The sequence below is a fragment of the Sus scrofa genome, chromosome 16, assembly GCF_000003025.6.
Source record: "Sus scrofa isolate TJ Tabasco breed Duroc chromosome 16, Sscrofa11.1, whole genome shotgun sequence".
In the NCBI taxonomy this organism is placed as follows: domain Eukaryota; kingdom Metazoa; phylum Chordata; class Mammalia; order Artiodactyla; family Suidae; genus Sus; species Sus scrofa.
This window is the reverse complement of record NC_010458.4, coordinates 23472740-23498557: the sequence shown is the minus strand read 5'-3', so window position 1 is coordinate 23498557 and position 25818 is coordinate 23472740. Positions and strand designations below refer to the sequence as shown.

Here is a 25818-nt window from a genome sequence, read left to right as displayed (position 1 = left end):
ACAGGTCAAGACACTGCCCTCATGTCCTGGTAACGAAGACAGAACTTGAACAAGTGATTAACTACAAGTGTGCCGAGTGCTGCAAGTAAATATTGCAGGTATACCTAACTTAGTCTGAGGAGGGGGCATGGGTTCAGGGAAGGCTTCCTGGAGGAAGTGGCACTTAAGCAGGGGTCCTGAAAGGTGAACAAGACTTAGCTAGGTAAAGAAGTAGAACTAACCTGGCAGAGAACAGACCTCTAGCCAAGAAAGAACATGGCTCTAAAGAAAGCACAAAAGACTCATCACAAAAGCCTTAATAGGAATAGCTGCATTGCTTGAGCACCTACTGTGTGCCAGGCACTGTTCTGTACATTTCATGTGCATAAACTTGTTCAATCTCATAATAACTCTACGAGGTAAGTAAATTGTTATTGCCATTCTTCCGTCTGAGGCACAGAGAATCAACTAAGACTGTTTAAGAGTGGTGGAGGCAAGGGTTGGACCAGGGAGCTAGGTCCACAGCCTGGGAAGTAAAGCATGCATACTGCCTCACCTTTGTCATGAGAGCAGAAAATCAGTCACCAGATTTTAGAGGTCAAACCGTACAGCTTTATTTCATACATAAGGGAGCTTAGAGTTGGAATCAAGCCACTTGTCCCCCGGATTAGAGTCAGCTCAGAGCTGTGTCTTCCGATTCCACATTTGGACAAACTTAAACCCGAGAGATGATACCATTCATTGGACTGTAAGCCTCGATCATGAATGAAAAACTTTAACTTTCACAGCCTGTGACCCTGACCATGAGTCAAATCACATCATCCCTTAAAACTATTCAAGGAAAATCCATAATCCATTCAGCTTCCTCTTTGAATCCCAGACTTGATCTGCATTTCAGTAACAGCCTTTGCAGGGTCACTTCCTAGGAGGAAACTAATTAAATGCATTCGTTATTTGTAGACTGAGGAAGTTTATGATGGGATGGGAAGACAGACGCCTTTTGACAAAAATACCAATTTGTAAAATAATTTTAAAAGCCCATCCAGGTGTGCATGACCTTGAAATTCTCAAGTAAAACTGATATGTAGACACTGCAATCAGCTTAAAAGCAGCTCTGCGTGAAGAGGAATTTTGCAAGTCTTATTACAGAAGGCATCTGCAAAGGACCAAGGAATTATTTAGGCAGAGAGGTGTGAAAGGGAAAAGAGAGGAAGCATTGCCCTTTTCCATTTATTGGTATAATGTCTCAGGCTGAGATAGAGAGATCAACATTTCTTGACCGTAAAACATACACAGAAATAGTCTGAACTTCCAGATGTGCCCCAAAATGGGCCAGTGGTGCACTTTTTACTGAAAATAACCAGCGAAAGCTTTAATTTGCCCTTTCCAACAATGCAAAGCTCTGAAGCAATTTTAACCAATCAGGTTACACTTTCAAAAAAAACCATAGGCAGGAGTTCCTGTTGTAGTGCAGAGGAAATAAATCTGACCAGTATCCATGAGGATGCGGGTTCGATGCCTGGCCCCACTCAGTGAGTTAGGGATCCACTGTTGCTGTGAGCTGTGGTGTAGGTTGCAAATGTGGCTTGGATCCTGCATTGCTGTGGCTGTGGCAGCTGTAGCTCTGATTTGACCCCTAGCCTGGGAACTTTCATATGACCTGAGGGGGCCAAAAAACAAAACAAAACAAAAAACCAAGAAAAAAAAACCAACTCTAGGCAAGTTAAATGAAAGCTATTTCACCTTTAACCAAGCTGCAAGATAACATATATGGAACATGGTACCTCGAATGGAACATCAGAGGTAAAGGATATTTTTCCAGGCCTTTGGGTTTTCACTGTCACCAAAGTATGTATTTTTCACTTATGAGAAAAGCACTTACCCTGGGGAAATTCTTAGGCAGAAGGAGGAATGTGTCTTAGATATTTATAACCGAAATATTTCAAAACATAGGTAGCTATATTTATGCTTGGTTCTTATTTTAATGAACACTAAGATTGCTGCCCATAAAGACATGTTCCGTATCACTTTAGAAATAAAATATTCTTCACCTCAAACGCATGGTTTTTCTGTTTTAGAAAAGCAGGAGGAAAAAGATTCAAAAACATTGCAAAATATGTTACAGCCTGCAGGCTTACTTAGAATTTGCCTCTTCAAGCCTTTTCTATGCTGATTAAAAATTTAAAGTCTATTGTAAATAAGGAAGCGGATGAATAGCCCCCAGGCTAACTTTGGGAGCGATTATGAAGATTACTGTCATCAAAAAGCCTCATCCTGCCTGAGCCAGAGACCAAGCCACCCCTCTGATGCGATCACCAAGAACACCCCCTCAAGGTGCTCACCCCACGGGTATCCTTGTGTATGGCTGGTAGAAGCTGGACGAGGAACAAAAATTTGCTTGGTTCTAAGCCCATGAACCCATGAGAGCATCATAAACACGTGGAATGGGAGTTCCCGTCGTAGCTCAGTGGTTAATGAATCCGACTAGGAACCATGAGGTTGCAGGTTCGATCCCCGGCCTAGCTCAGTGGGTTAAGGATCCGACCTTGCTGTGAGCTGTGGTGTAGGTTGCAGATGTGGCTCGGATCCCACACTGCTGTGGCTCTGGTGTAGGCTGGAAACTACAGCTCTGACTGGACCCCTAGTCTGGGAACCTCCATATGCTGAGGGAGAGGCCCAAGAAATGGCATAAAGACAAAATAAATAAATAAATAAATAAAATGAAATTAAAAAAACACATGGAATGTGCACCTGAAATATAATCAAAACTAGCAAATAAGGAGTTCCCGTCGTGGTGCAGTGGTTAATGAATCCGACTAGGAACCATGAGGTTGCGGGTTTGGTCCCTGCCCTTGCTCAATGGGTTAACGATCTGGCGTTGCTGTGAGCTGTGGTGTAGGTTGCAGATGCGGCTCAGATCCCGCGTTGCTGTGGCTCTGGCGTAGGCCGGTGGCTACAGCTCCGATTCGACCCCTAGCCTGGGAACCTCCATATGCCGCAGGAGCAGCCCAAGAAACAGCAAATAGACAAAAAACAAAAAACAAAAAACAAAAAACGCCAAAAAAAAACCCTAGCAAATAAGCAGTCAGTACCCCATACCCAGGTCTAGTGTAATTTTTCAGGTTAATCTCTTATTAGCCAGTTAAATATGTCCATACAAGTGTTTTTAGACTACTTCCTAACAATGTCTTTGCTATCATAATCCTCATTGACCAAGAAGAGCAACCGACGTATAAGCGCCCACCAAGACAGAGAAAGAACTGGAATCTCATCTTCCAGTGATGGAACTCAGGCAAGAACTTCCCAGTATGATGGGTGACATCTGGGGATCATTGCTGATTTCTACAATTTCCTAGCCTTGGCCTGCCTCTTGGATCTAAAGAGAAACTTTGGGTTCACACAGAGACCTGTCACAGGTGTTTCTGTCCACAGGAGGTATCTGGGCAAAGAGTTAAACATTAAACAGACCTCTCTGGGAAAAAGAGATAACTGACGACCCCCTCAAAGGTTTTCACACTAACTGCAGTTTCTGATTTAGAGCCCAGGAAAGTTCTCTCTAAACACACACCCTCGGGCTCTCAACTGAAATGGGGTAGACTCTGAGATGTTTACAAATACATGTGGGGATTTATTTTTGCAGCCAGCCATGAAATGCCATGACAAGCTAGGAGAGCTCTCTTTTTGGAATAACAGCCACCAGCAGCCTAAAGTGAGGCTACCCATTTCCTCGGCCAGCAGGTCTCCGGGCAGGCTGAGTCCGTGCTTCCATCTCTGAAGGTGGACCACAGGCATGAAGGGGACGTGGAGTTTTGGAAAAAGCTCTGGGCTGGAAGTCAGGAGACTTCAGTTCTAAGTTTCTTTCTGTCCCTAATGTATCATTTTACCTTGGCAAAGCAACTGAAGCCATTGACCTCAATTTCTTTCTTTGTAAAAGGGAAACAGTGCTATGGGGGGAAAGAAACAAACAGATACTGAATGTCTACTATGTATAAACACTTTATGAAGAACTATGAGCAACAAGCCTGCAGTGAGGGTGGCATGAGCTTGATATTCTACATGAGGAAATGGGAGTCCTGAGATAAACTAACTTGACCAAGGTTACATATTCTGGAAGTGATAACAGAAGCAGAATTCCTAGTACAAGGGCTGGAACCAGGAGCTGGTTTTCCCCATTCTACCATGTTCCATTTGGAACATTGAGAGATCCAAGAGTTCTAAATTTGAAGCTAGTTTTCTAGGACATTGTAAAAGTATATTTGTTAAGATAACAGAGTTTTAAAATACTTAACAGTTTGTAAGAATGGTATACACTTTTGTTAGAATGGTATCTGCCAAATGTTTATACACAAGAATTTGGGGCCTGAGCCCCTCAAATGTTAGAGGTAGTTCTGAATGTTAAGATGTATTTTTGTTGGAGAAGAATTCTAATTTTTTTTTCCTTTTTATGGCTACACCTGGGCACATGGAATTTCCTGGGCTAGAGGTTGAATTGCAGCTGCAGCTGCCAGCCTATGCCACAGCCACAGCAACATAGGAACCAAGCTGTATCTGTGACCTATGCTACAGCCTGAGGCAATGCCAGATCCATAACCCACTGATCGAGGCCAGGGATTGAACCCACATCCTCAGAGAAATACATCAGATCCTTAACTCACTGAGCCACAACAGAAACTCCTTTTTGTTGGATTATAATTATTAAATATAGATATATATACATACATACATATAAAAACACACACGTACACCTTTAACTAGTATAGTTTTTTGATATCTACAAAGCTCTCTCACTTGTGATTTCACTTGATCCTCCTACCAATGCACTCTTAGGCTGGCAGAAGTTATCACCCGTATTTGGCAGATAAGGACATTGAGTCAATGCCTCTGGGCACCTTGTCCCACTTCTGATTTCAGCAGCAGCTGTGATGTGGAGTTTCACATGAGCCCACCTTGCCTTGCAAGGCCAGCCTTGAACCTCAAGCACACGCTGTGCTTACCTCACTCCGTCCATCCTAGGACCTGCTGTCATACCCCTGGGGGACCATCAAACAACAAAAAGAGGACAGAAGTCAGTGTGTAAATAAATGGCTGTGTCTTTTTGATAGGCAAACTCGAGAGGAATTCTGCATGCTCCAGAGAGATCTCCATGCAATCAAGCACCCACGGAAGTGCCATTGCCTATAGAGATGCCATGAGTAGCACACAGTCATCTGTCTTTCTTTCCTCTCCTTCTTTCTCATTCTTGCTTGCAAATAAAATAAACTACTTGCACCCAAGTCCTTGTAAAATGCTCTTCTTTGGGGAACCTCAAACTATGAGAGGCACTGAGTCTTGAGGATGGAAAGTAACTTGTACAGCGCCCCCTTCTGCAGTAAAAGAGACAGCAGGCACTCCCTTCTAGTTCTTCTAGTTTTAAATCCAACAGATCCCTTTCATCTACTTTCAGTGGTGCACAAAGGTTAGAAACTGCAATTTCCACCTTTTCCCAATATTCCAGACTTAAGTTTTAAAAATACATATTTTGGGAGTTCCCATTGTGGCACAGCAGAAACAAATCCGACTAGTATTCATGAGGATGGGGGTTTGATCCCTGGCCTTGCTCAGTGGGTTAAAGGATCCAGCAATGCCATGAGCTGTGGTGTAGGTCACAGACATGGCTTGGATCTGGCGTGGCTGTGGCTGTGGTGTAGGCCAGCAGCTGTAGCTCCAGTTCGACCCCTAGCCTGGGAACTTCCATATGCCGCAGACGTGTGGCCCTAAAAAGCAAAAATAAAAAACAAAAATAAATAAATAAATAAAATAAAACTACATGTTTTAGTACAAAATAGTAAATGATAACCATCATCATTGTTGGGGTTATAAAATGATCTGCTAGGCTACTATGAAAAACTGCACATTTTTCACAATTTTAAAGTATCATGCTTTGCTTTGCTGGTGTTAGACAAGTCAATGAGAAATGTTAAATTTCACTCCAAGTTTAACAAATGAAAAAGCTGAAGTTTTAGGACTTTCCATTGTTCTATGTTTAATTACTCTTAGAACCAGGCTTAGAATCTTTTCTACTCCAGACACGTCCCAGGCGTTGCCTACCAAATCTCTCCAACAGTGAGACTGTAGATTATCTTCAATGGAGAGCACTGGTCTGGTGCTTTGCAGTGGGCATCTTTTATTCATTTCTTTTTTAATTTTCCCACAATCTGTGCCTCTCTCTTCCATTAATGTCACCACAACTTTCCTTTGAGGAACCAGCCCTCTTGAACCCTCAATCTGTGTTCTTCAAGGTCTGAATGATGCAGCCATCCTTAGTTCCAGAGCTTAGAATATGACAAGTGCCTGGCCAATCAGTGTACTCTTCTTCTTGGCCACCGTGATTGGCTCAGAGAATGAAGCCTGGCCAATGAGAATGAATACTGAGACTCTAATGGGTCCACTGAGAAAAAGCCCCTCTTTCTGTTGGGAAGCTAAGCATAGATACCAAGCCATCAGCGCCTGGTGGCCATCTTGCCACCACACACAAAACATGCTTAAAAATGAAGCCAGTAAAGGGGGAGAATAACAGAGAGAGGGCTGGAGACAGACTGTGGATGTGACTCAGAGCTAGTCTTCCTCGAATTTCGATTTGCCACTGGAGTTTCCAGTCATGAGGGTGAATATATCATGGCCTTATCTTCCTTCAAGCATCTGCCACTTGCAATTCAATAAAGTCCTGCCTGAAACAAGCTCTGTAAGCAAGCATTAAAGAGACTCAGTGCAGTACTTCTCTGAAGAAACAAATATCTGCTTTCTACGACCAAGGAATAGGCTAGGAAGTCAAGAAACAGAAGCAGAGCTAATCAAATCTTGGCAGAACCCTTCGTCCCAGCTTCAGAGAGCCTCAGGAATGAGATGCTGAGCAAGTCTCTTTATGAATCCATGAGGCGACTGGCCTCAGACAAACGCTACCCGCTTTAATGTAGAGAACACTAACTCCACAAACATTGTTTTCATCAGCTAGGTGCTTCAATTCGAAATTCACCTGCAACTAGAGTTCACAGTAAAGGTCCTAGATTGGGAATTACTTTTGCTTATTGTTCGGGTGGTTGGGTTTTTTTGTTTGGTTGGTTGGTTTTTGTTTTTGCTTAAAGTTACACAGTGGCATTGAGAAACCTCTTTTTTTTTTTTTTTTTTTTTTTTTAAAGAATCCATGTTTTTACATCTGTAAATTCTTAGAAGAACTTCTAAGAACTAATCACTCTCCTACCCTCTGATAAGCTGGAAACAAGAACTGGAGGAGTAGAGGAGAGAAAAAAGCTGAAATCCAACCAAGACAACTGCCCCACGGCAGTATGGACGCAAAAGAAACAGTGAATCATACTGGTTTTTAAAGTATTTTTTTTCCCCCTCCCTTGAGAAAAGTCACCATCAAATATTTACTTCAAATATAATGTTTCAAAGCCAGGGAAGCAAGTTTCAAGTTTGAAAGGCAGGCAGGCAGGCTTGTGGGTAGCAGTGCCTTGGGAGTTTTCAGAGCCTAGGAAAGTCTGACTGTGACAAGGAAATGGGGAAAAGGTAAGATGAGGATGGACAGGTTTACCAGATGACCCACCACCAAAGGGGAGTGGGGACAGGTGCTGGCCCAAGGCAGAATACAAACACAGGTCTCCAAGCCTTTGCCGTCTCCTAAATACGCACGCAGTAGAGACTTCTTTCATGCTTGAATACCTGAGGTCAATACTGTTGGCTTTAGAATGTGACCCACAAACTTACCTGATGAATTCCACAGAATAGTACTGAATAGGGGAGCTTCCTTCACTTTCTCCAGGTTTCCAAGATAGGGCCACCTCGGAATCAGAAACAACAGTGACATGCGGCTGCTGGGGTGCTGCTGGTGGCAGGCAGGAATCTAGGCAGGATAGCAAATAACTACAGTTGGCTCTGGTCTTTGCTGCTGGAGAGGTTTTATATATGTGTGTGTGTGTGTATAAAATATATAAACAAGTGTTCTTTCTATAGCCTAAACATTTCTGTGCAGAACAGCCTCAAACCCCGAACAAAATAAACACGCACAAATAATCACAACTGGATTCATGTAAGGTTTGAGTCAATGAGAGCTGGGCTTCTCTCCCTCCCCAAGCACCCTTGGCTGGAAACCCAAAGAATTTATATCCGGATCACTGACCCTGGGATGCACACTGATGCGTACCCTTTAAAACATTCAATCACGTCCCACTTCCTAACAACCTTTCATCTCTGTTTGCATGTTGGAATTGATATTTACCTACAAGGCAAATTAAACGCTTAGCCTTACTGTCGCTTAGCTTTCAATTCTCGTGTGTGTGTGTGTGTTTGTCTCCCCACCTCCTCCCATCATCAGAGTACAGACAATGGCAGGATATCTGGACAATGCCCTCCTGTGTAAAGATGTAAGATGACCCCACCTGAAGGGAACTACTGTCACTATTTCATACCCAGACTCTCACATCTTCCAGCCTGTCTTTACTTATTGCTTTGGCCAGAAGCATTTTTCCCTGCCTTTTCTTCCTAGCAAAATCCTACGCAGTTTTCAACTCGAGCCAAAGATACAATTCTTCCTGAAACCCTCCCTGAGTCTTGGGATGGAGGGAGCGATCCTCTGAGTGCACCAGAGCCAGCCGGGCAGACCTCAGGTGCACTGCAGCTGCTTGCCTACCACTTGCCTCTCCCTCCACAATGAGCTCCTGTGAGCAACGATGTCTTCCAGACACCTCTGTCCCCAGTGTCCAGGGCAGCCACCACCTCAATGAGCCTTTGTCGGATCCCCCCGGCCGCCTATACAATCTCTTCTCCCACTCCCCTTCCTCACCTTCTTATTACCCACTTACTCATCAGCTCTCCACCCAGACATCTCCTCAGAGAATCTTTACCACATTCCTACATCTGATCTTACAGGCAAAATCGTACAGCAACACAGGAAGCGCTTATCACTATCTGTGGCTGCACATGAATTAGATAATGTCTTGACTCACCCCGCTACGTTCTGAGAGGGCAGAGACTGCTTGTTTGGGTTCACCATTGAACTCCCAGAGCCTAGCACAGTGCCTGGTACCTAGCAGGTCCTCAGTGATATATGTGGAGTAAAGGAAAGAATGAATAACACCCATCACTTTCCTAGGACTAATGAGTTAAACGCATTTTACCTTGGGGCAAAGTGGTAACATGCTGAGGCGAGCTAAGCCGCCCTTTGCCCATCTGGCTGTAAGCTGCCACACTCACTCGGTATTCAGTGCCTGGTTTCAAATTTCCAATCACTTCCTCCTGTCAACGACCAAACAGGAAATGTGTCAAGAATCAGAAGTGCTTTTGAGGCAAACCAGACAATTTACATGAGGGTTGCATCTCGAGGCCCCTGCAGAATTGCTTAGGAGATTGTCTTGCTTCTTCTAGGATTGGTCACATTTTTTAATTTGCAAAGAGGAAAGCACCAGGACATATTTCCCAAGACTCCAGACTTACCCTTTCATTGTAATCGATACACTGCCCTAAGATTGGACTCATTCACCGTATCAGATGTTGCTCTTAACATCTGAGTTCTTTGATCAGAGTACCAGGCTGCTGAAATTCAGCTGACAATTTTTCTAGGGCTGAATTCCTCCAGCTCTTCCTTTCCATTTACACATCAAGATCCTGGGGACTAACCACAACAGCAAACTGAGGTCTTGATTTATATCTATAGAGACTCAAACTTTGATTTCCAACATTTATTTATTTATTTTTGGTCTTTTTCAGGCTGCACCTGTGGCATATGGAGGTTCCCAGGCTGCAGGGCGAATTGGAGCTACAGCTGCTGGCCTGCGCCACAGCCATAGCACAGCCACGTCAGATCTGAGCCTCATCTGCAACCTACACCACAGTTCACAGCAACACCAGATCCCTTTACCCACTGAACAAGGCCAGGGATGGAACTTGCATCCTCACGGACGCTAGTCAGATTCGTTTCTGCAAAGCCACCATGGGAACTCCTGATTTCCAAATTTTATTTTATTTATTTATTTATCCATTCATTCATTCATTCATTTTGTCTTTTTAGGGCCAAATCTGCAGCACATGGAGGTTCCCAGGCTAGGGGTAGAATCAGAGCTGCAGCCACTGGCCTGCGCCGCAGCCATATCAGATCCGAGCCTCGTCTGCAACCTACACCACAGCTCTTGGTAATGCCGGATTCTTAACCCACTGAGTGAGGCCAGGGATGGAACTTGCATCCTCATGGACGCTAGTCAGATTCGTTTCTGCTAAGCCACCATGGGAACTCCTGATTTCCAAATTTTAAATTTTATCAGAATTACCAGGAAGGCTTCCTGAAACAAACTGCTGAACCTGGCCCCCAACATTTCTGATTCAGTAAATCTGGGAAGGGGCCTGATAATTTCCATTCCTAAGAAGTTCCCAAGTGTTGCTGCTGCTGGAACCATAGGACTGATGATGGATGTGTGTGTGTGAACTTCACCTGCATAAAGGTCCCGACCAGAAAGCCCCAGCTGAAGAGGACTGCTCCATCTTGAGGCTACAGTGTTAAATACAGTGGGAGCCTAGGTCCCATCGGTCCCAGGACACTGTGGTGGAAAGGATACCGTCTTTGGAATCAATCAGTTCGGGCTTTATATACAATGGAGTATTAGTCAGCCATAAAAAGGAATGAAACAATGCCATTTGGAGCAACATGGATGGACCTAGAGATTATCATACTAAGTGAAGTCAGATAGAGAAAGACAAAGACCATATGATAATACTTATATGAGGCATCTTAAAAAATGATACAAATAAACTTATTTACAAAACAGAAGCAAACTCACAGATTTTGAAAACAAACCTATGATTATCAAAGGGAAGAGCAGGGTGGGGGAGAGAAGGATTGGGATGGCATTTGCACACAATGGTATATAGAATGGAAAGTCAACAGGGACCTGCCGTATAGCACTAGGAACTCTACCCTGTGATAACTCATATGGGAATGGATATGTGTATATGTGTAACTGAATTACTTTGCTATACAGCAGAAACTAACACAACATTGTAAATTAACTATACTTCAAACATTTTTTTAAAAAAAATCAGTCCTGGGCTTGAATCCTGACTTGGCCACTTGCAGCCCCAATATTAAATTGCCTGAGCCTCAGTTTTTCTTTGTCTATAAAATGGCGATGATATAGAACTATCTGGCATCATTATAATATTTGGGATAGTGTACATAAAGTAGCTGATACCAAGGATGTCCTCGAGAAACAGGGTTGTAATGAGTATTGCCTTAGGTATGTGAAAGCCCTCCTTGTCCCTGCTTATTTAGGTTCCACCTCCTCTCTGAGGCCCAAATCTTCCCTGTGACACTGGACCTGATCTTGCCCTAACAGGTATTGCACTACTAATTTAGCACTGACATATATTACAAATTATTTCTATTTTTCCTATGGGATTGCAAGCCACCTGAGAGCAGGGCTCCTGTCTTGCATTTCTTCACAACATCCTCAGCAAATGATTAAACATGCACTGTTGCTAAGGAGAACTAATCCACTGGTCAACAAAACCTTTTAAAAGGATTCAACCAATAATTATCGAATACTGTAACAATGAAAGCGTATTAGAATCCTCTGAAGATTGACAATAATAGCAACGCCCAGACTCCACCCCAGACCACTCACATCAGCATCTCTGGGGGGCAGGGTCCACGCGTCAGTTTGTCTAGAGCTCTCCAGGGGATGCTGATGTGGGCAGCCAGGTTTGTGAACCACTGGTTTAGAGCGTGGCTCCCCTCCTGGCCTCTGAATGCCGTCTGTTCCCCATCCTCTCTCTTTCTCCTGTCCTCCATCCTCATCCTTATCTGCCTGATTCTTCTGTAAGTCTTTCCTGTGCTCAAGTCACCCTCAGCTTAAAAAACAATCAATAATGCCCCCACTGCGCATGCGCCCCTGCCTCCACAGCACAGAGACCCCCTTCTGGAAGCCGTCGTCTCCACTTCCTTTGCTCCTATTCACTCTGCCTGCCCTGTGGCCTCTCCTCACTACACACAATTGAGATGTTCTTACGAAAGTCATCACAACCACGCTGCAGTCAACCCAATGGAAATAGCTCCATCTTTACCTGACTGTTTGCAGCTTTCCATCCTGTTGCTCACTCTTACTTCTTCCTCTTTTTGTTTTTAAACTGATGTACAGTTGATTGACAATGTTGTGTTAGTTTCAGGTGTACCACACAGCAATTCAGTAACATGTACAGATTCCTTTCAGAGTTTTTCTTTTTTTCCTTCTTAGAGGTTATTATAAAATATTGAGTAGGAGTTCCCTTTGTGGCACAGTGGTTAACGAATCCGACTAGGAACCATGAGGTTGCGGGTTCGGTCCCTGCCCTTGCTCAGCGGGTTAACGATCCGCGTTGCCGTGAGCTGTGGTGTAGGTTGCAGACGCGGCTCGGATACCGTTGCTGTGGCTCTGGCGTAGGCCGGTGGCTACAGCTCCATTCGACCCCTAGCCTGGGAACCTCCTTATGCTGGGGAGCAGCCCAAGAAATAGCAAAAAGACAAAAATAAAATAAAATAAAATAAAATAAAATATTGAGTAGAGCTCCCTGTGTATACAGTAGGTCCTTGTTGGTTATCGATATTATATACAGCAGCATGTATATGTTAACCCCAAAGTCCTAATTTATCCCTCCCCTTGCTTCTTAAATCTCTGGTTCCCTTAGAAACGGAGACTGCTCCTCCTTGGTCCCCTTCTATTTCTCTTATTGCTCCTTCCCCAATCCTCCACCCACTCCCCATTCTCTGCTGGCTCCTTAGGTGTTGGTCTGTCCCAGAAGTTCACCCCTCACCATCTTCCCTTACTCTGTAGCCTTGATTAGGTGGGTTCGTCGACTATTCTCTTAGCTTCTGGCATCTTCATGTGACAGCTCCCACCATCTCCAGCTCTAACCTGTCTCTTCATCTCCAGACATGGGTTTGTGGCTGCCTCTTGAGCTTCTCTACCCACAACTACCATGCACCTCGAGTTCGGCATAACCAAAACTCAACTAATCATGCCTCCTTCAACTACCAAAAACAGAACCAAAAAAGTGCTTCACCTGTGTGTTCTGTCTCATCACCCAAACCAGAAATTCTGGGCTTTTTCCTCTTTGTGTTCACCCCTCTTCCCTAACCATCATTCCATCAATACTCTTTCATAACACTTGAATCTGTTTATGTCATTTTTATCCTCACAGCCATTCAAGTCAAGTCCTCATAATAACAACGGCTCTGACTCTCCTGGCCACCAATACCTCCTACACATCCAGTCTGGACTCCACTGCTGAGTTATCTTGGAAAACCCCAAATCTGATCGTGTCCCTTGCCCCTTACAATAGCATCTTTGCGTCCCCCTGTTTATCCTTCCAGCATCGTCTCGTGCCACCTCCTTTCCTGCAATCTACATTCCAGTCATACTTAAGGACTTGGCAGGGCTCAAATTTATGCCATTCAATTCCTTGCCTCTGGGCCTTTGAACCTGCTGCCCCCTCTACATGAAATGCCCTTCTCCCCACTCCTGCCTGGATCACCCTGCTCATCCTTCATGACTCAGTTCAGCTGAGACATTACATCATGCCTCTGACCTGCAGCCCCCAGTCTGGTTAGGCGCCCCTCGATGCTTCCTTGGTGTCCCTCGATCACAGCAACACTCACCTTTTACTGTAATTGTCTGTTTATTGGTCACCTTCTTCCCACCCACTCGAGAACAGGAAGCAAGTTCTTATTCCTCTGGCATCCAGAAGCTTAGCATAGCATTATCAGACATGTAGCAAATGCTCACACAATGCTTTTGGATGAATGATTAGATGAACCAGGGAACGAATGAAAGAAAGAAATCAAGCCAAGATGTCTGATATAAACAGAGAGCCTCATCATGAACCAGCTTCTCCTCCTGACCCCTCCTACTGGATGAAGAGCATCTGTATCTCTGTCCCAGATGTGGAGTTCATCACCCCATAGACAAGGCTGATGTCCTCTTCCCCACCTCCCCCTCAGCCACTTCCACATCTTCTTCAGACCTGCCCCTTCTTCCACTTCCCTTGACTCCTTGCCTGAGCTATTTCTCCAGCCTCCAAGAAGGTGTCTGTCTCCTAGCTTTCCTTCCTTCCTCTCTCCCCTGGTTCCATCCTACATGTAACTGCACAAGGGGTCTTGGCTGAACAGATGGACCTGCTTTCACAGCTCCCTGACCCCTGCCCTTTATCCCTGGTCTAATTCTCTGCATCTGTGCATCCTAGGTCTACCATCTGTCCCCTGGTTTCATGTCAAGTTGGGTGGTTAAGGGGCTGGAAGTAGTGGGTGTATTACCCCTCTCCCAACTGCCACTCCCAGGCTTTTCTGGTGGCAGCAGAAAGACACTTTCGAATCCACCCAATGCTCTCACACGCCTTTGCTTTAGGATTCTTTCCTCTTGTGAAGTCATTAAGCAGCATAAAGTATGGCGGTGGTGATGTGGTTTCATGGATTATTGCAGATATTAGCTATAAGCCAATACCGAATACAACTACCATTAGTAACCATTTATTGTTTCCTCTGTTCCAGGAACATACAGCCCTGATTTAATTCTTTCTCAGTCCTATGAGGTAGGTATCACTCTTATTTGTGCTTACAGAGGAGAAAATTTAACCTCTGAAGTTAATGATTTGCTCAAGGTAATTTACGTGTTAAGTGGCAAGGTGGGATAGACTCCGGGGACCAAGTTCTTTCTTTCTTTTTTTTTTTTTCTTTTTAGGGTTGCAACTATGGCATATGGAAGTTCCCAGGCCAGGGGCTAAATCAATGCCACATCCAAGCTGCATCTGAAATCTATACCACCACTCACAGCAACACCGGATCCTTAACCCACTGAGTGAGGCCAGCGATCGAACCCGGGTCCTCATGGATACTAGTTGGGATCGTTACTGCTGAGCCACAATAGGAATTCCCAGGGACTAAATGAATAATACATATATGAAAAAATTAAGTAATATTTAAGTCAACAAGAAATACTTATCCTGAACACTGAAGATTGGATTATTTTATCTATAAAATATTGAAATTTATATATCAGAAACTTAAAAGTGATCAATGAAGTTCTTAAGGTAGATTAAAAAATAACTAAACTTTTTGTTACATATGGAAAATCACTGCTAGCTTTAGCCCAGGGATATTCCAAGGGGTAGAGGGTCACCCTGTGGGAAGCTAACTATTTCTTCTTCTCCTGAGCTGAGGGGCTGGTAGGTTAGCATAAGGGAGTCAAGGGACTGAGCAAATGGGGTCGTAAAGAGAGGGATTGGGGAGTTCCCTGTGTGGCTCAGCAGGTTAAGAACCTGACATAGTCTCCATAAGGATGCGGGTTCAATCCCTGGCCTGGCTCAGTGGGTAATGGATAGAGTGTTGCCACAAGCTGTGGCATAGGTTACAGATGCGGCTGGGATAGATCCAGTGTGGCTGTGGCCGTGGTGTAGGCCGGAAGCTGCAGTTCCAATTCGACCCCTAGCCTGGGAACATCCATAGGTCATAGGTGCAGCCATAAAAAGAAAAGAGGGAAAAAAAAGAGGGGCTGGATTCAATGATTTAACTGTCACTTCTTCCTCTGACATCACGCCTCCCAAATGAAATCCCTCAGAATAGTGTGACTTGTGATAACCCTCGAATTCTTTAGTAAAATGCTGCACAATTTTTCTATTTCTGTCCTTAAATGTCTGATGGCCACTACTTCAGCCTTGCATCAAACTAGATAAAGTGCTAAATACAGGCTTTTCAAAGTAGAAAAACAAAGTGTTTTGTTGCCTTGTGGAAGTCTGAAAACAAGCCAAAATACATATCTCTCTTGGATGTCTTTCTGCACAAGACGGTGATAAGCAAAGTAAGAGAAATTGCTTTCTTGGAGTAGAGGCCCAAGTGAATTCCAGTCTTCTTTGGCCCCTCCCATAATTTTTTTTTTTTTTGGTGGGGAGAGCAAACCTAGGTGCATTGCTGCAAAATAACCCTACTTTGTATTTATCTATCCCTTTCCGAAATACAAAACCCCTTCCAAAAGTTGCCTTCTTTGTCTTTTAACAAAACCGGTGGCTGTCACATGATCAGAGAATTTATATCTATAGAAGAAAAAAGGAACGCTAGCTAGTTAGTTCATTGAGCCCGAGAAGAAAGCTCAAACCACTTTACAACCAAGTGAGCTATTCCCCAGGACGCTTGCCTCCCTCAGAGACCACCAGAAACACCAAACTTTCATCTTATGATTGTATCACCAAACAATACTTTGCATTTACACTCTACTTTGAATTTATAAAACACTTGCACACCCATGCCACATTTAATTCTCACAACAGCCCTGAGATGTCAGTCTTGTCCCCATTTTACGGACGATGAAACTGGACCCAAAGAGTTTATAGAACTACTACTCTCAGGAGCAACAGTGGGTCTGGTTTCCCTCATGAAAAGCACAACTTAACATGCATTCAATTGCCTGATTCCCAGACAGAGCACATCTAAGTCTCAGGCTGGCACCTTGTTTTTCAGATGTCCAACTGCCTCTTCTGTGTCTGCAGACACATTCCCTCCATTCATGGTCTGTGATAAGAATGATTCTTGGTCCTCTAGTAGCCATTCTCTCCTTTCTTCTAATAGGTCCCTGTATATTTCAGTTGGCCCATGGCTACTCAAAGACTACATTTCCCAGAATGCCTAGCATCTGTGTGTGTCCATGTGACTACATTCCGTCCAACAAGATGAGAGCAAAAATGCTGAGGGAAATTTCTGAACTATCCCTTAATAGTAAGTGATGTGTTCGCTTTCCTCTTTTCCTCATCTATTGGCTAGAATGTGGATGTGGCAGTGAGCTATTTGGGACCCTGGTGAGGCAGGCCAAAAGGGCTGGCAGAACAATGGAAGAATCCTGGCACAGGGAAGCCACCAAAAGCACCTTAAAGTGGTTATATCTACATGGTTACATGGGGGAAACATGAATGCATATCTTATTAGGATCACTGTTACTTTGAGTTTGGGGACTTCTAAACTTTCATCCTAATTAGTACTTGACCTGATCACTAAAACAACCTGGATAGCTGAGGAGCCTCTGCAAAGACGGGGCTATTCTTAACTGAATCCCTGTTCACCTTGTGATGATGAAACCGTGTTGTAAGGTTCTGAACTTAAATCTCTGACTTTGAATCAGACCTCACCTTTACCCGCTTCTACGCCTTACTTTACTCCTACAGCTGGAAACCCAGGTTGGTCATTGTTTCCAGAAATGAAGCTGGACGGTGTCTTGTTCACTAGTCTTGACATTCAGCTCCTATATGGGGTTGGGCAGGGGTGAGGTGGGCTGGGGTTAGAATTCAGTGAGCAGAGCTGAGGGGAGGCACGAAGGGGGAGAGAGCACTGGACTAGGAGCCACAGTAGCTGTGTGGTCTTGGGGATGCCATTTAAACTTCTCTGGGCCAAAGTTTCAATGTAGAAATTCTGTAATTCTTCTAAAATACCCTTCACTGGTAGCTAGTAACCTTGGATTCAACTTCACAGTTGATGCTACAAGTCAAGGCTGGGTCTTAGTTGCCTTAGTCAAAGTTGGGACTGTTTAGCATTGTTAGATAGAAGGCACAGGGAAACAGAAAAGGAACATCTTCCAAACAGACTTCTCCCAAAGGTCCTAAGGAAGGCCATGCAGGCCAGAGTGGAGGGAGGCGTTGGAGGCATTTCCATTCCCTGAGTGGTCATGGAAAGTTAGAGAATATCATCCGGGGTTTTGCAAGAGAGGGAGCATTGGCTTTGGGGCTGGACAAATCTTCCTCGTATGGGTCTACCTTGCATATTGCAGGAGAGTCAGTATCCCTGAAGCTTGTTCACTCAAATACCCACACATATCTGCATATGCCCACAGGGAACAAGGGAAGCACCAGTTGAGAACCATTACAATCAGCCCCTTCATTATATAGTCAAAAAGTGCCTCACAGGAGTTCAGTGACTTGGCCAAGCAGGTTCCTCTTGCTCTAGGGACAGAGCTGGGACTAGATGCAAACCTCACGATTCCTGGCTGTTTTCTCTCTCTGACCTTGGATAAGAGCCAAAGAGAATCACTCTTCTGGGTCAGCCAGACCAGTGGCCTCCAAAGCATGGTGGTGGGACTAGATGGCCCAGACAATCTATTGGATGGCAGAAGAAAACAGAAGAATTTGCTGTTTCTTTCTTTCTTTCTTTTTTTTTTTTTTTTTTTTTTTTTTTGTCTTTTTGCTATTTCTTTGGGCCGTCCTGCGGCATATGGAGGTTCCCAGGCTAGGGGTTGAATCGGAGCCGCAGCCACTGGCCTACACCAGAGCCACAGCAACGCGGGATCCGAGCTGTGTCTGCAACCTACACCACAGCTCACGGCAACGCCGGATCGTTAACCCACTGAGCAAGGGCAGGGACCGAACCCGCAACCCCATGGTTCCTAGTCGGATTCGTTAACCACTGCGCCACGACAGGAACTCCAGAACTTGCTGTTTCTATGTTTCCCCCGCCTTTAAAATTCTGTGGGATTTTCTAATGTGCATAATGTATTAGTAGAGCAGCATATGTAAAATTAATAAATACATAAATATACATATACTGGTACATGTTCAAACATTTCTTCACCAAGGATATGCCTGATCCAAAAGTGTGGAGACCACCAGTTTATATATCCATTTCTTAACTTGATCCCCTTGCTGTACAGTAGGAAAATAAAATTAAAAAAAAAATTAAAAAAAAAAAAGGAGTCCCCGTCGTGGCGCAGTGGTTGATGAATCCGACTAGGAACCATGAGGTTGTGGGTTCGATCTCTGCCCTTGCTCAGTGGGTTAAGGATCCGGCGTTGCCGTGAGCTGTGGTGTAGGTTGCAGACGCGGCTTGGATCCCATGTTGCTGTGGCTCTGGCTACAGCTCCGATTCGACCCCTTGCCTGGGAACCTCCATATGCCACAGGAGCGGCCCAAGAAATAGCACAAAGACAAAAAAAAAAAAAAAAAAAAAAAAAAACATCACATTTCTTTAAAGATTTTACATTACATTAAAGCATTACTTCCTATTTTTTCATAAAATCTAGGAAAATCTTGCTAATTCCAATGGAAACTATTCCTCATTCCACTACCATTCAATTAAAAGGAAATGATGACCTAAAAAAATAAAATAAAATAAAATATCCATTTCTATCTCTAACTCTAAAAATGTACCAAACAGTCCTGATATGTTTTATTATTGATTTTCCCAAGATGAAACCTGCAGGTTGTTCTTCTAAGCAAAGGCTAAGTGTCAAACGCAAATCCAATCAGAAGCCTTTCTATCGGCAGATTATCAAAGACTGCATCAGAACATTCCACATAATCTGCCAGGTTATTTTGGTCATTTCTTCGCTGGACTCAGATGAGCCATGTGTCAACCCAATCTTCTGGTTGGCATTCAATCCAGAAAGTCAATCAACCAGCTTTAGGTGACCTGGTCCTGCCTCACTGAGAAGGTCTGGAATTGTTTCAAAAAAAAAAAAAAAAAAGTGAGGAAAGAAAAAAGAAAGGTGGGGGGGAGTGGGGAAGCTCCCCCCACAGTAGTGCTCGCTAGTATAAATATTTTCTCTCCTTTTCAATCTTTTCCACCTGGCTTGGAACAGAGCTTCAATGACTTCAACCTTTAAAAATAGTGTTCTTCACCTTACTCTGCCAAATGAGATAAAAGCAGTTTCCTTCTCAATGATTAAAAATTCACCTGGTATGGTCCACCATCCCTGCTTCGATCAGAACCAAGCCAGCTCCGTGGGCTTTAGTCAGTATGAGCGGAGGCAGGAAAATCAACATTTTGATGAAAAGAGACCTCCTGAGTCCTGGGCTGGGGCAAGGGGTGCGCTTTTCTAAAGCATACTTACAAAAATCACCTGATGATCCAATCGTCCCTGGAGAGGAGAAAAAAACAAAACAGTATGAAAAGAAAGGGAAGCTTGCAGAAACAAAATGAACCTGCAGAGTAGGTGCCCTTCCGCCAGGTACAGCCTGGGGCAGCAAACACACACCTTGGCAACGTGAATCCTCTTGAGCGCTCACTCAGCTCTTACTCTGGGCCAGGTATGGTGCTGGGGGCTCTACCACTGCCCCCCAAAACCTTGTTTAACACCCACAGCATCTTATGCTATAGGATGATGTGATAAGGCACAGAGATCCCCAAACTTTCTCCGTTCACAGCACCATTAGCATCTCAGTAATACCTTTGTGGAACCTCTCATCCAAAAGAAACGCCTAGTTCCATTTATTCAATAGCTCTATGCCCAAGATTTGACACAGAGGTTGCTGTTTCCCATGAAAAGTTCAAATATTCCACGAGGCCCCTGAGAGTTTCCTGCAGAGCCTAGAGCACCGGGCACACAGGCTGGGAACTACAGGTATGCTCCTCCCATAGGGTCTATTCAAATCTGTTTTTTCAATACAGGACCTGAGACCCAGTAAGGTTCCCCAATGGGTGGCTGTCATCTAGGAATCGAACGTGAGTCGTCTGAATGCAGAGCCTACTCTGCTACACCAGATCCCTCCCCTCCCCTCTTTGTGGCTCACCGCCTTTATGTCTAGTCATCATTTGCTCTCTCTCCTGTGTGTTCTGCACCTCCTCCCACCCCCGCCCAAACACACATGTACACGCGCATGTACACACACACACACACACACACAAGCGCACGCGCATTCATTCCTTTGGGTCAAAAGATTTGAATTCCCCTCCCTCTCTGCCTTTTCAGAAACTGCCCCTGCTTCAACTCTCAGCCCCAAATTTTACCCCTTGCCCACTCATTCCTACACCAATCTCCCCCTCTTCAAAAACCTTAGTCTGTCTATGAAGTGGCCTGTAATTGGCATTTGGTCTCTAATTGCTTTATCAGTGTGAACACGGTTTGCCCAGGAAGACCAAAAGTTGCCCAGGAACAGCGACCATGGGTTATCTTGTGCTGAGCAAACAGCAGCAACTATGAAGGTTTGTTGAAATCAGCGAGGTAATCAAATGATGGCATAATTTGGTAGCATATTCTAGTAGCTTGGTGTAATTAATGGAGAGAATATATTTAACATAAAGGCACTGATCTTCAAGGAGTAACACCTAACATCTACACAGCTTCTTTACATTTTACCAAATGCTTTTTTATGTGTACAATTTTTCTTTTTTTTTTTTTTTTAGGGCCATACCTATGGCACATGGAGGTTCCCAGGCCAGGGGTCAAATCAGAGCTATAGCTTCCAGCCTACACCACAGCCACAGCAATGCAGGCTCTGAGCCACATCTACAACCTACAACACAGCTCACAGCAACACTGGATCCTTAACCCACTGAGCAAGGCCAGGGATTGAACGTGCATCCTCATGGGTACGAGTCAGATTCGTGACCGCTGAGCCTTAACGGGAACTTCCTACATGAATAATTTTATGTGCGGCTCACAAGACCATAATTATCATACCCCTTGCATGGGAGAAAGTTGAAGCTTTGGCAGTTTAAGTAGCTTTGGCCAAAGTTACCCAACCTGTAAGTGGAGGAAGGTGGTCTGGAAGCCACGGGGGCTGCCCAGCCTGGGCCTCTGCTTTCTGTTTGCACTGCTCTGGCCCTTCCCAGAGATGTCAGGTCAGCCCCCGGGTCATGTGACGGGCAGGACCTTGATCTCAAAGGCGCTGTGCGGATTCCACGACCCCTGTCACCAGCACTGTGCCCTTTCTGCCCAGGCTGCTCTAGTGCGAGCTGTGACCCACACTCCCTGCAGGACAGGAGGCTGGGCAGCTGAGGGACACTGCTGGGGATGGTGCCAGCCCCTTGGTGAGGTCCAGGGGCTAGTGGAAAGTTCCAGTGATGTCAAGCGGAGATGGAACCTCTACCAGGAATGGCGTCATGGGGCCAAGCCAATGTCCCCCTCTTTGGATAGAGTAAAAGCACAGAGGCTGGGGCTGAGGACCCCTGAGGCACATGAGGGGTGCTTAAGCAAAAGGCTGAGAATACATGTGTGGCATTCAAAATACAGACAAGCTGAGGATGTGCAGCTCTTCTTTTCGAGTCATGAGAGCTTTGGTAAAAATAGCCAGAGCAGAGTGCAGAATCCAGTCTGCCCTGGGTTTACAGTGACTCTTACTTCACCTCCCTGAGTCTCAGCATCCTTGTCAGTTAAATGAGGTCACAGGATAGTTGTGAAGATTAAATGGAAAAACATAAGTAAAGCATGAGGGACAGTGCCTGGCAGGTAACAGACTCTTAATAAGTGACAGGTACTCATCACAGATGACAAGCAAGTTTCTAGGTGCACCAGCCCAGCAGGCAATTACTAAATGGGAGCTACAAACACCAACTCCACCACCACTACCGTTACGGCTAGGGTACTCGGGGCACTGGTGCCGACTCCTTGCAGAGCAATTAAAAAGGCTCTAGCCTGTAGAAGAATTGTAGGAGAGTGGGGAAGGAGGAGGCAAGTGAAAGAAAAGAAAAAAGAACATGCCTAAGGCAGAGAAATTCACCCCAAGAGACCTTGACAGGAAACAGAAAAGAAATAGATGAAGAGCCCACACTTGGTTAGTGGAAGGACAGGATGCCGGCTGCAGAAGAAAAATAAACAACTTGCATCGGTTGAGTATACATTTCAAATTGCATCATTTTCTTTTGCATTGTGTCTCCAGGCAGTTGAGAAGATACGAATGTGTCATATTTAATTATAAAGCTTTATTGGGATTTCAAAAAAAATCAGAATTGAATTTTGTGGAGGAAAAAAGGGGAGAAAAACAGCTGTAAGATGGCTGTTTCTCTGCAGGATAAAAGGGGTTGGCTAGACCAGGATGGAAGCGCTTATGCCAGAAGTCTTTCCTACACGGCTGCCTTTCTGGGGATACGGATGCATGAGATGGGGTTACAGACACGAAAGATGTTCTAAATTCCAAAGGACTATACAAACGCCAGTGGTTGTTATTAGGTTATACATACAGCGGCGCACATATACACCAAATCAGAAATCCTTCTGAATATCAGGGACATGCCAGCTGGGGGTGCGCTTTTGGGGGTGCCACCAGGATGGAGGTACTCACAGTGGTCGGGGCATCCAGGCTCAGTGGCACAGTGTGGGACCACTCCTGCAGGGCTTTCTCTCACCGACCTCAGAGTAAAAGACCTGGGAAAGATGCAGAGTAAAGTGTGACGGAGAGGGCGGGACCCCATCCTAGTATTTTTCCCCAAACCACAGCTTTCTTAGGTAATCTTTCAGTTTCCCACAGTTGATTGTACCTGAGTCCAGAAAAACATTTCTCTACTTCAAGATGACAACAGGACAAGGGCCACGATAAACAGCTGCTCTCCCTTGGTGAAGGTGAGACGGGAAGGAGTGATGGGTCTGAGGTGTTATGAGGGGTTTACATCCTGGCAGACAGCTCAGCTCGAGTGGGCTTGGGGCCCAGAGAAAGGTGGGCCTGCCCTCTCTGGATATTCCCAAATATTTACCACAAGTCTCTTAAATTGTAAGAATTGACTCTTTTTTTTTTTTTCCTGCCTGCCCCATGGCACATGGAGTTCCCAGGCCAGGGATGAGATGCAAGCTGCCGTTGCTACCCATGCCACAGTGGCAGCAACACAGGATCCTTAACCCACTGTGCCAGGCCAGGGATTGAACCTGTGTCCTAGCACTCCAGAGATTCAATTCTGTTGCCACAGGGGGAACTCACGTTTTTTTTTCTTTCTTTTTAAAAAGGTGGCTCATTTTTAAAAACACTCTTCAAAGACAACATTTCAGTGAACGGAAATCAGGCTGATGTGTAACCTCTGACAGGTAGGAATGACTTCTCTGTTCCCTTGTCCACTTTGCCTGTCTACTCTCACTAGGATGCGACAATGTTTTGTCCTTATTGACAACATTCCACAGTAGCTCCCTACTATTTCCCATGTTTCTCTTTGGTCTCCAAATGTGACTACAGGCCATTGGAAAGCAGGAAGCATGTCTTCTATTGAGTTTATATTTTCCCATCCCTGAACAATAGAGCCAACTGCCTTTCGGGGCCCTTACAAATGCCCTTAAAAGGGAAACATCTCTCATTTCACAGCCTAACATGGGAGGGGTGATGTCAGGAAGCCATATACAGAAGGAGCAAATATGGCAAGGAAGGAGTTCCCATCATGGCTCAGCATTAAGGAACCCGACTAGTACCAGTGAAGATGCAGGTTTGCCCCCTGGCCTCACTCAGTGGGTTAAGGATCTGGCATGGCTGTGAGCTGTGGCGTAGGTTGCAGACGTAGGTCGGATCTGGAGTTGCTGTGGCGTAGGCTGGCAGCTACAGCTCTGATTCACCCCTATTCTGGGAATTTTCCATATGCCACGGGTGTGGCCCTAAAAAAGACCAAAAAAAAAAAAAAAAAAAGGAAAGGAGGTATGGTTACCCCAACACACCCACTAAAACCCCTGTGCCCAGGTACTCACAGTATAGCCCATGATGGAGCTCCAGCATGTCTTGGCATTTTCCACTGGATGCTGAAAGCTGTGCAGTTCAATGCATCCAGTATGATATCGAGAGGTGGCCCCACCTTGCCTGCCCCAAAACAAAAGAGATGGTGTTAGAAGCTCCATGCATCCCCTAGAGTATACTTCCAAAAGATAGAAGAGAGTGCACTTACAGATGGAGAGCATACTTAGAGATGATGTCAGGCCAAAACTGCAGACCTCTCTCCAGTTTGCCACATCTGCATCAGCTGACCTCACCAGACCTCTGCTATCACCTCCCAACCAGCCAGTGGGAGGGAATCAGCCCAGCTACGGCCCACAGTCCCTTCCATAACCCCTAAAACCTCAAGGTCCAGCAAAGGGAGGTTCAAAGTAGCAGAGACCAAACACCCAGGCTTGACTCTAGGAGCTTGGAACATATCAAAGCAAGATAGTGATTTTAAACTCAGTAACATATATATATATATATGTTTTATATACATATGTTATATAGACATAAGTGTTTATATGGCTTGTATATTCTTATTGCAGAATGTTTCAAAAATGTGGTTTGGTGTAAAATGGGGTTAGGGAATCTCTAAGGTTTTGCTCTATCATTACCTTTAATAATTTTATGGTTATAAATAATAAACTACATCTTTATAAAAACAACATACTCAGATTTCAAAATTGAAAAAATTCACATGAAAATTTCCATCATTCAGAAATAAGTCCTGGCAATATTTTAATAGAGTATACCTCCTTTTGGTTACATGCAAATTTTTGAAAGATATATATACTCGCATATGTACATATTTTTATTTATATAATGCATATGTAACTATAATTTTTATTTATTGTGTTAATATATATAATAAATATATATATACATTTATAAAATGATTCTAAATCTTTTTCCACTTAACATATATTATACATACATAAATTGACAGTATGCATTTACTGATGGAAACAATTATTTTTGGAGTTCTTGCCATGGCTCATCAGTTAAAGAACCCAACTAGTACCTATGAGGATGCGGGTTCGATCCCTAGCCTTGCTCAGTGGGTTAAGGATCCGGCATTGCCGTGAGCTGTGGTGTAGGTTGCAGATGTGGCTCCGATCCCACGCTGCTGTGGCTGTGGTGTAGGCTCACGGCTACAGCGCCGATTTGACCCCTAGCCTGGGAAACTCCATATGCCGTGGGTGTGGCCCTAAAAAATGACAGAAGACAAAAAAATTATTTTTAATGTCTGTTAGCTCTTTCACATAATGCATGGACTAAAATTTACAGTGTATCACATTTCACTACTGTTGGACACAATTTATTTCCAATATTGTGTTATTTTAAATAATTCTTCAGGAAGGCAGAAACTAGGTTTGTCCTGTTCAGAGCACATAGTCTAACAAATGGAAGACTATTTTGATTTTC

The 25818-nt window shown here is 44.4% G+C and overlaps 1 protein-coding gene across 1 annotated transcript in view; it reads right to left on the bottom strand.

Annotated features, from left to right (window-relative positions):
- EGFLAM (EGF like, fibronectin type III and laminin G domains) overlaps positions 1-25818 on the bottom strand; it is a 203298-nt gene that overhangs the window by 107677 nt on the left and 69803 nt on the right. The window contains 4 exon segments of the mRNA XM_021076641.1: positions 7723-7858; positions 9132-9249; positions 23008-23090; positions 24387-24495. Of these exon segments, the coding sequence (XP_020932300.1) occupies positions 7723-7858; positions 9132-9183 (188 nt within the window). The 5' untranslated portion in view covers positions 9184-9249; positions 23008-23090; positions 24387-24495.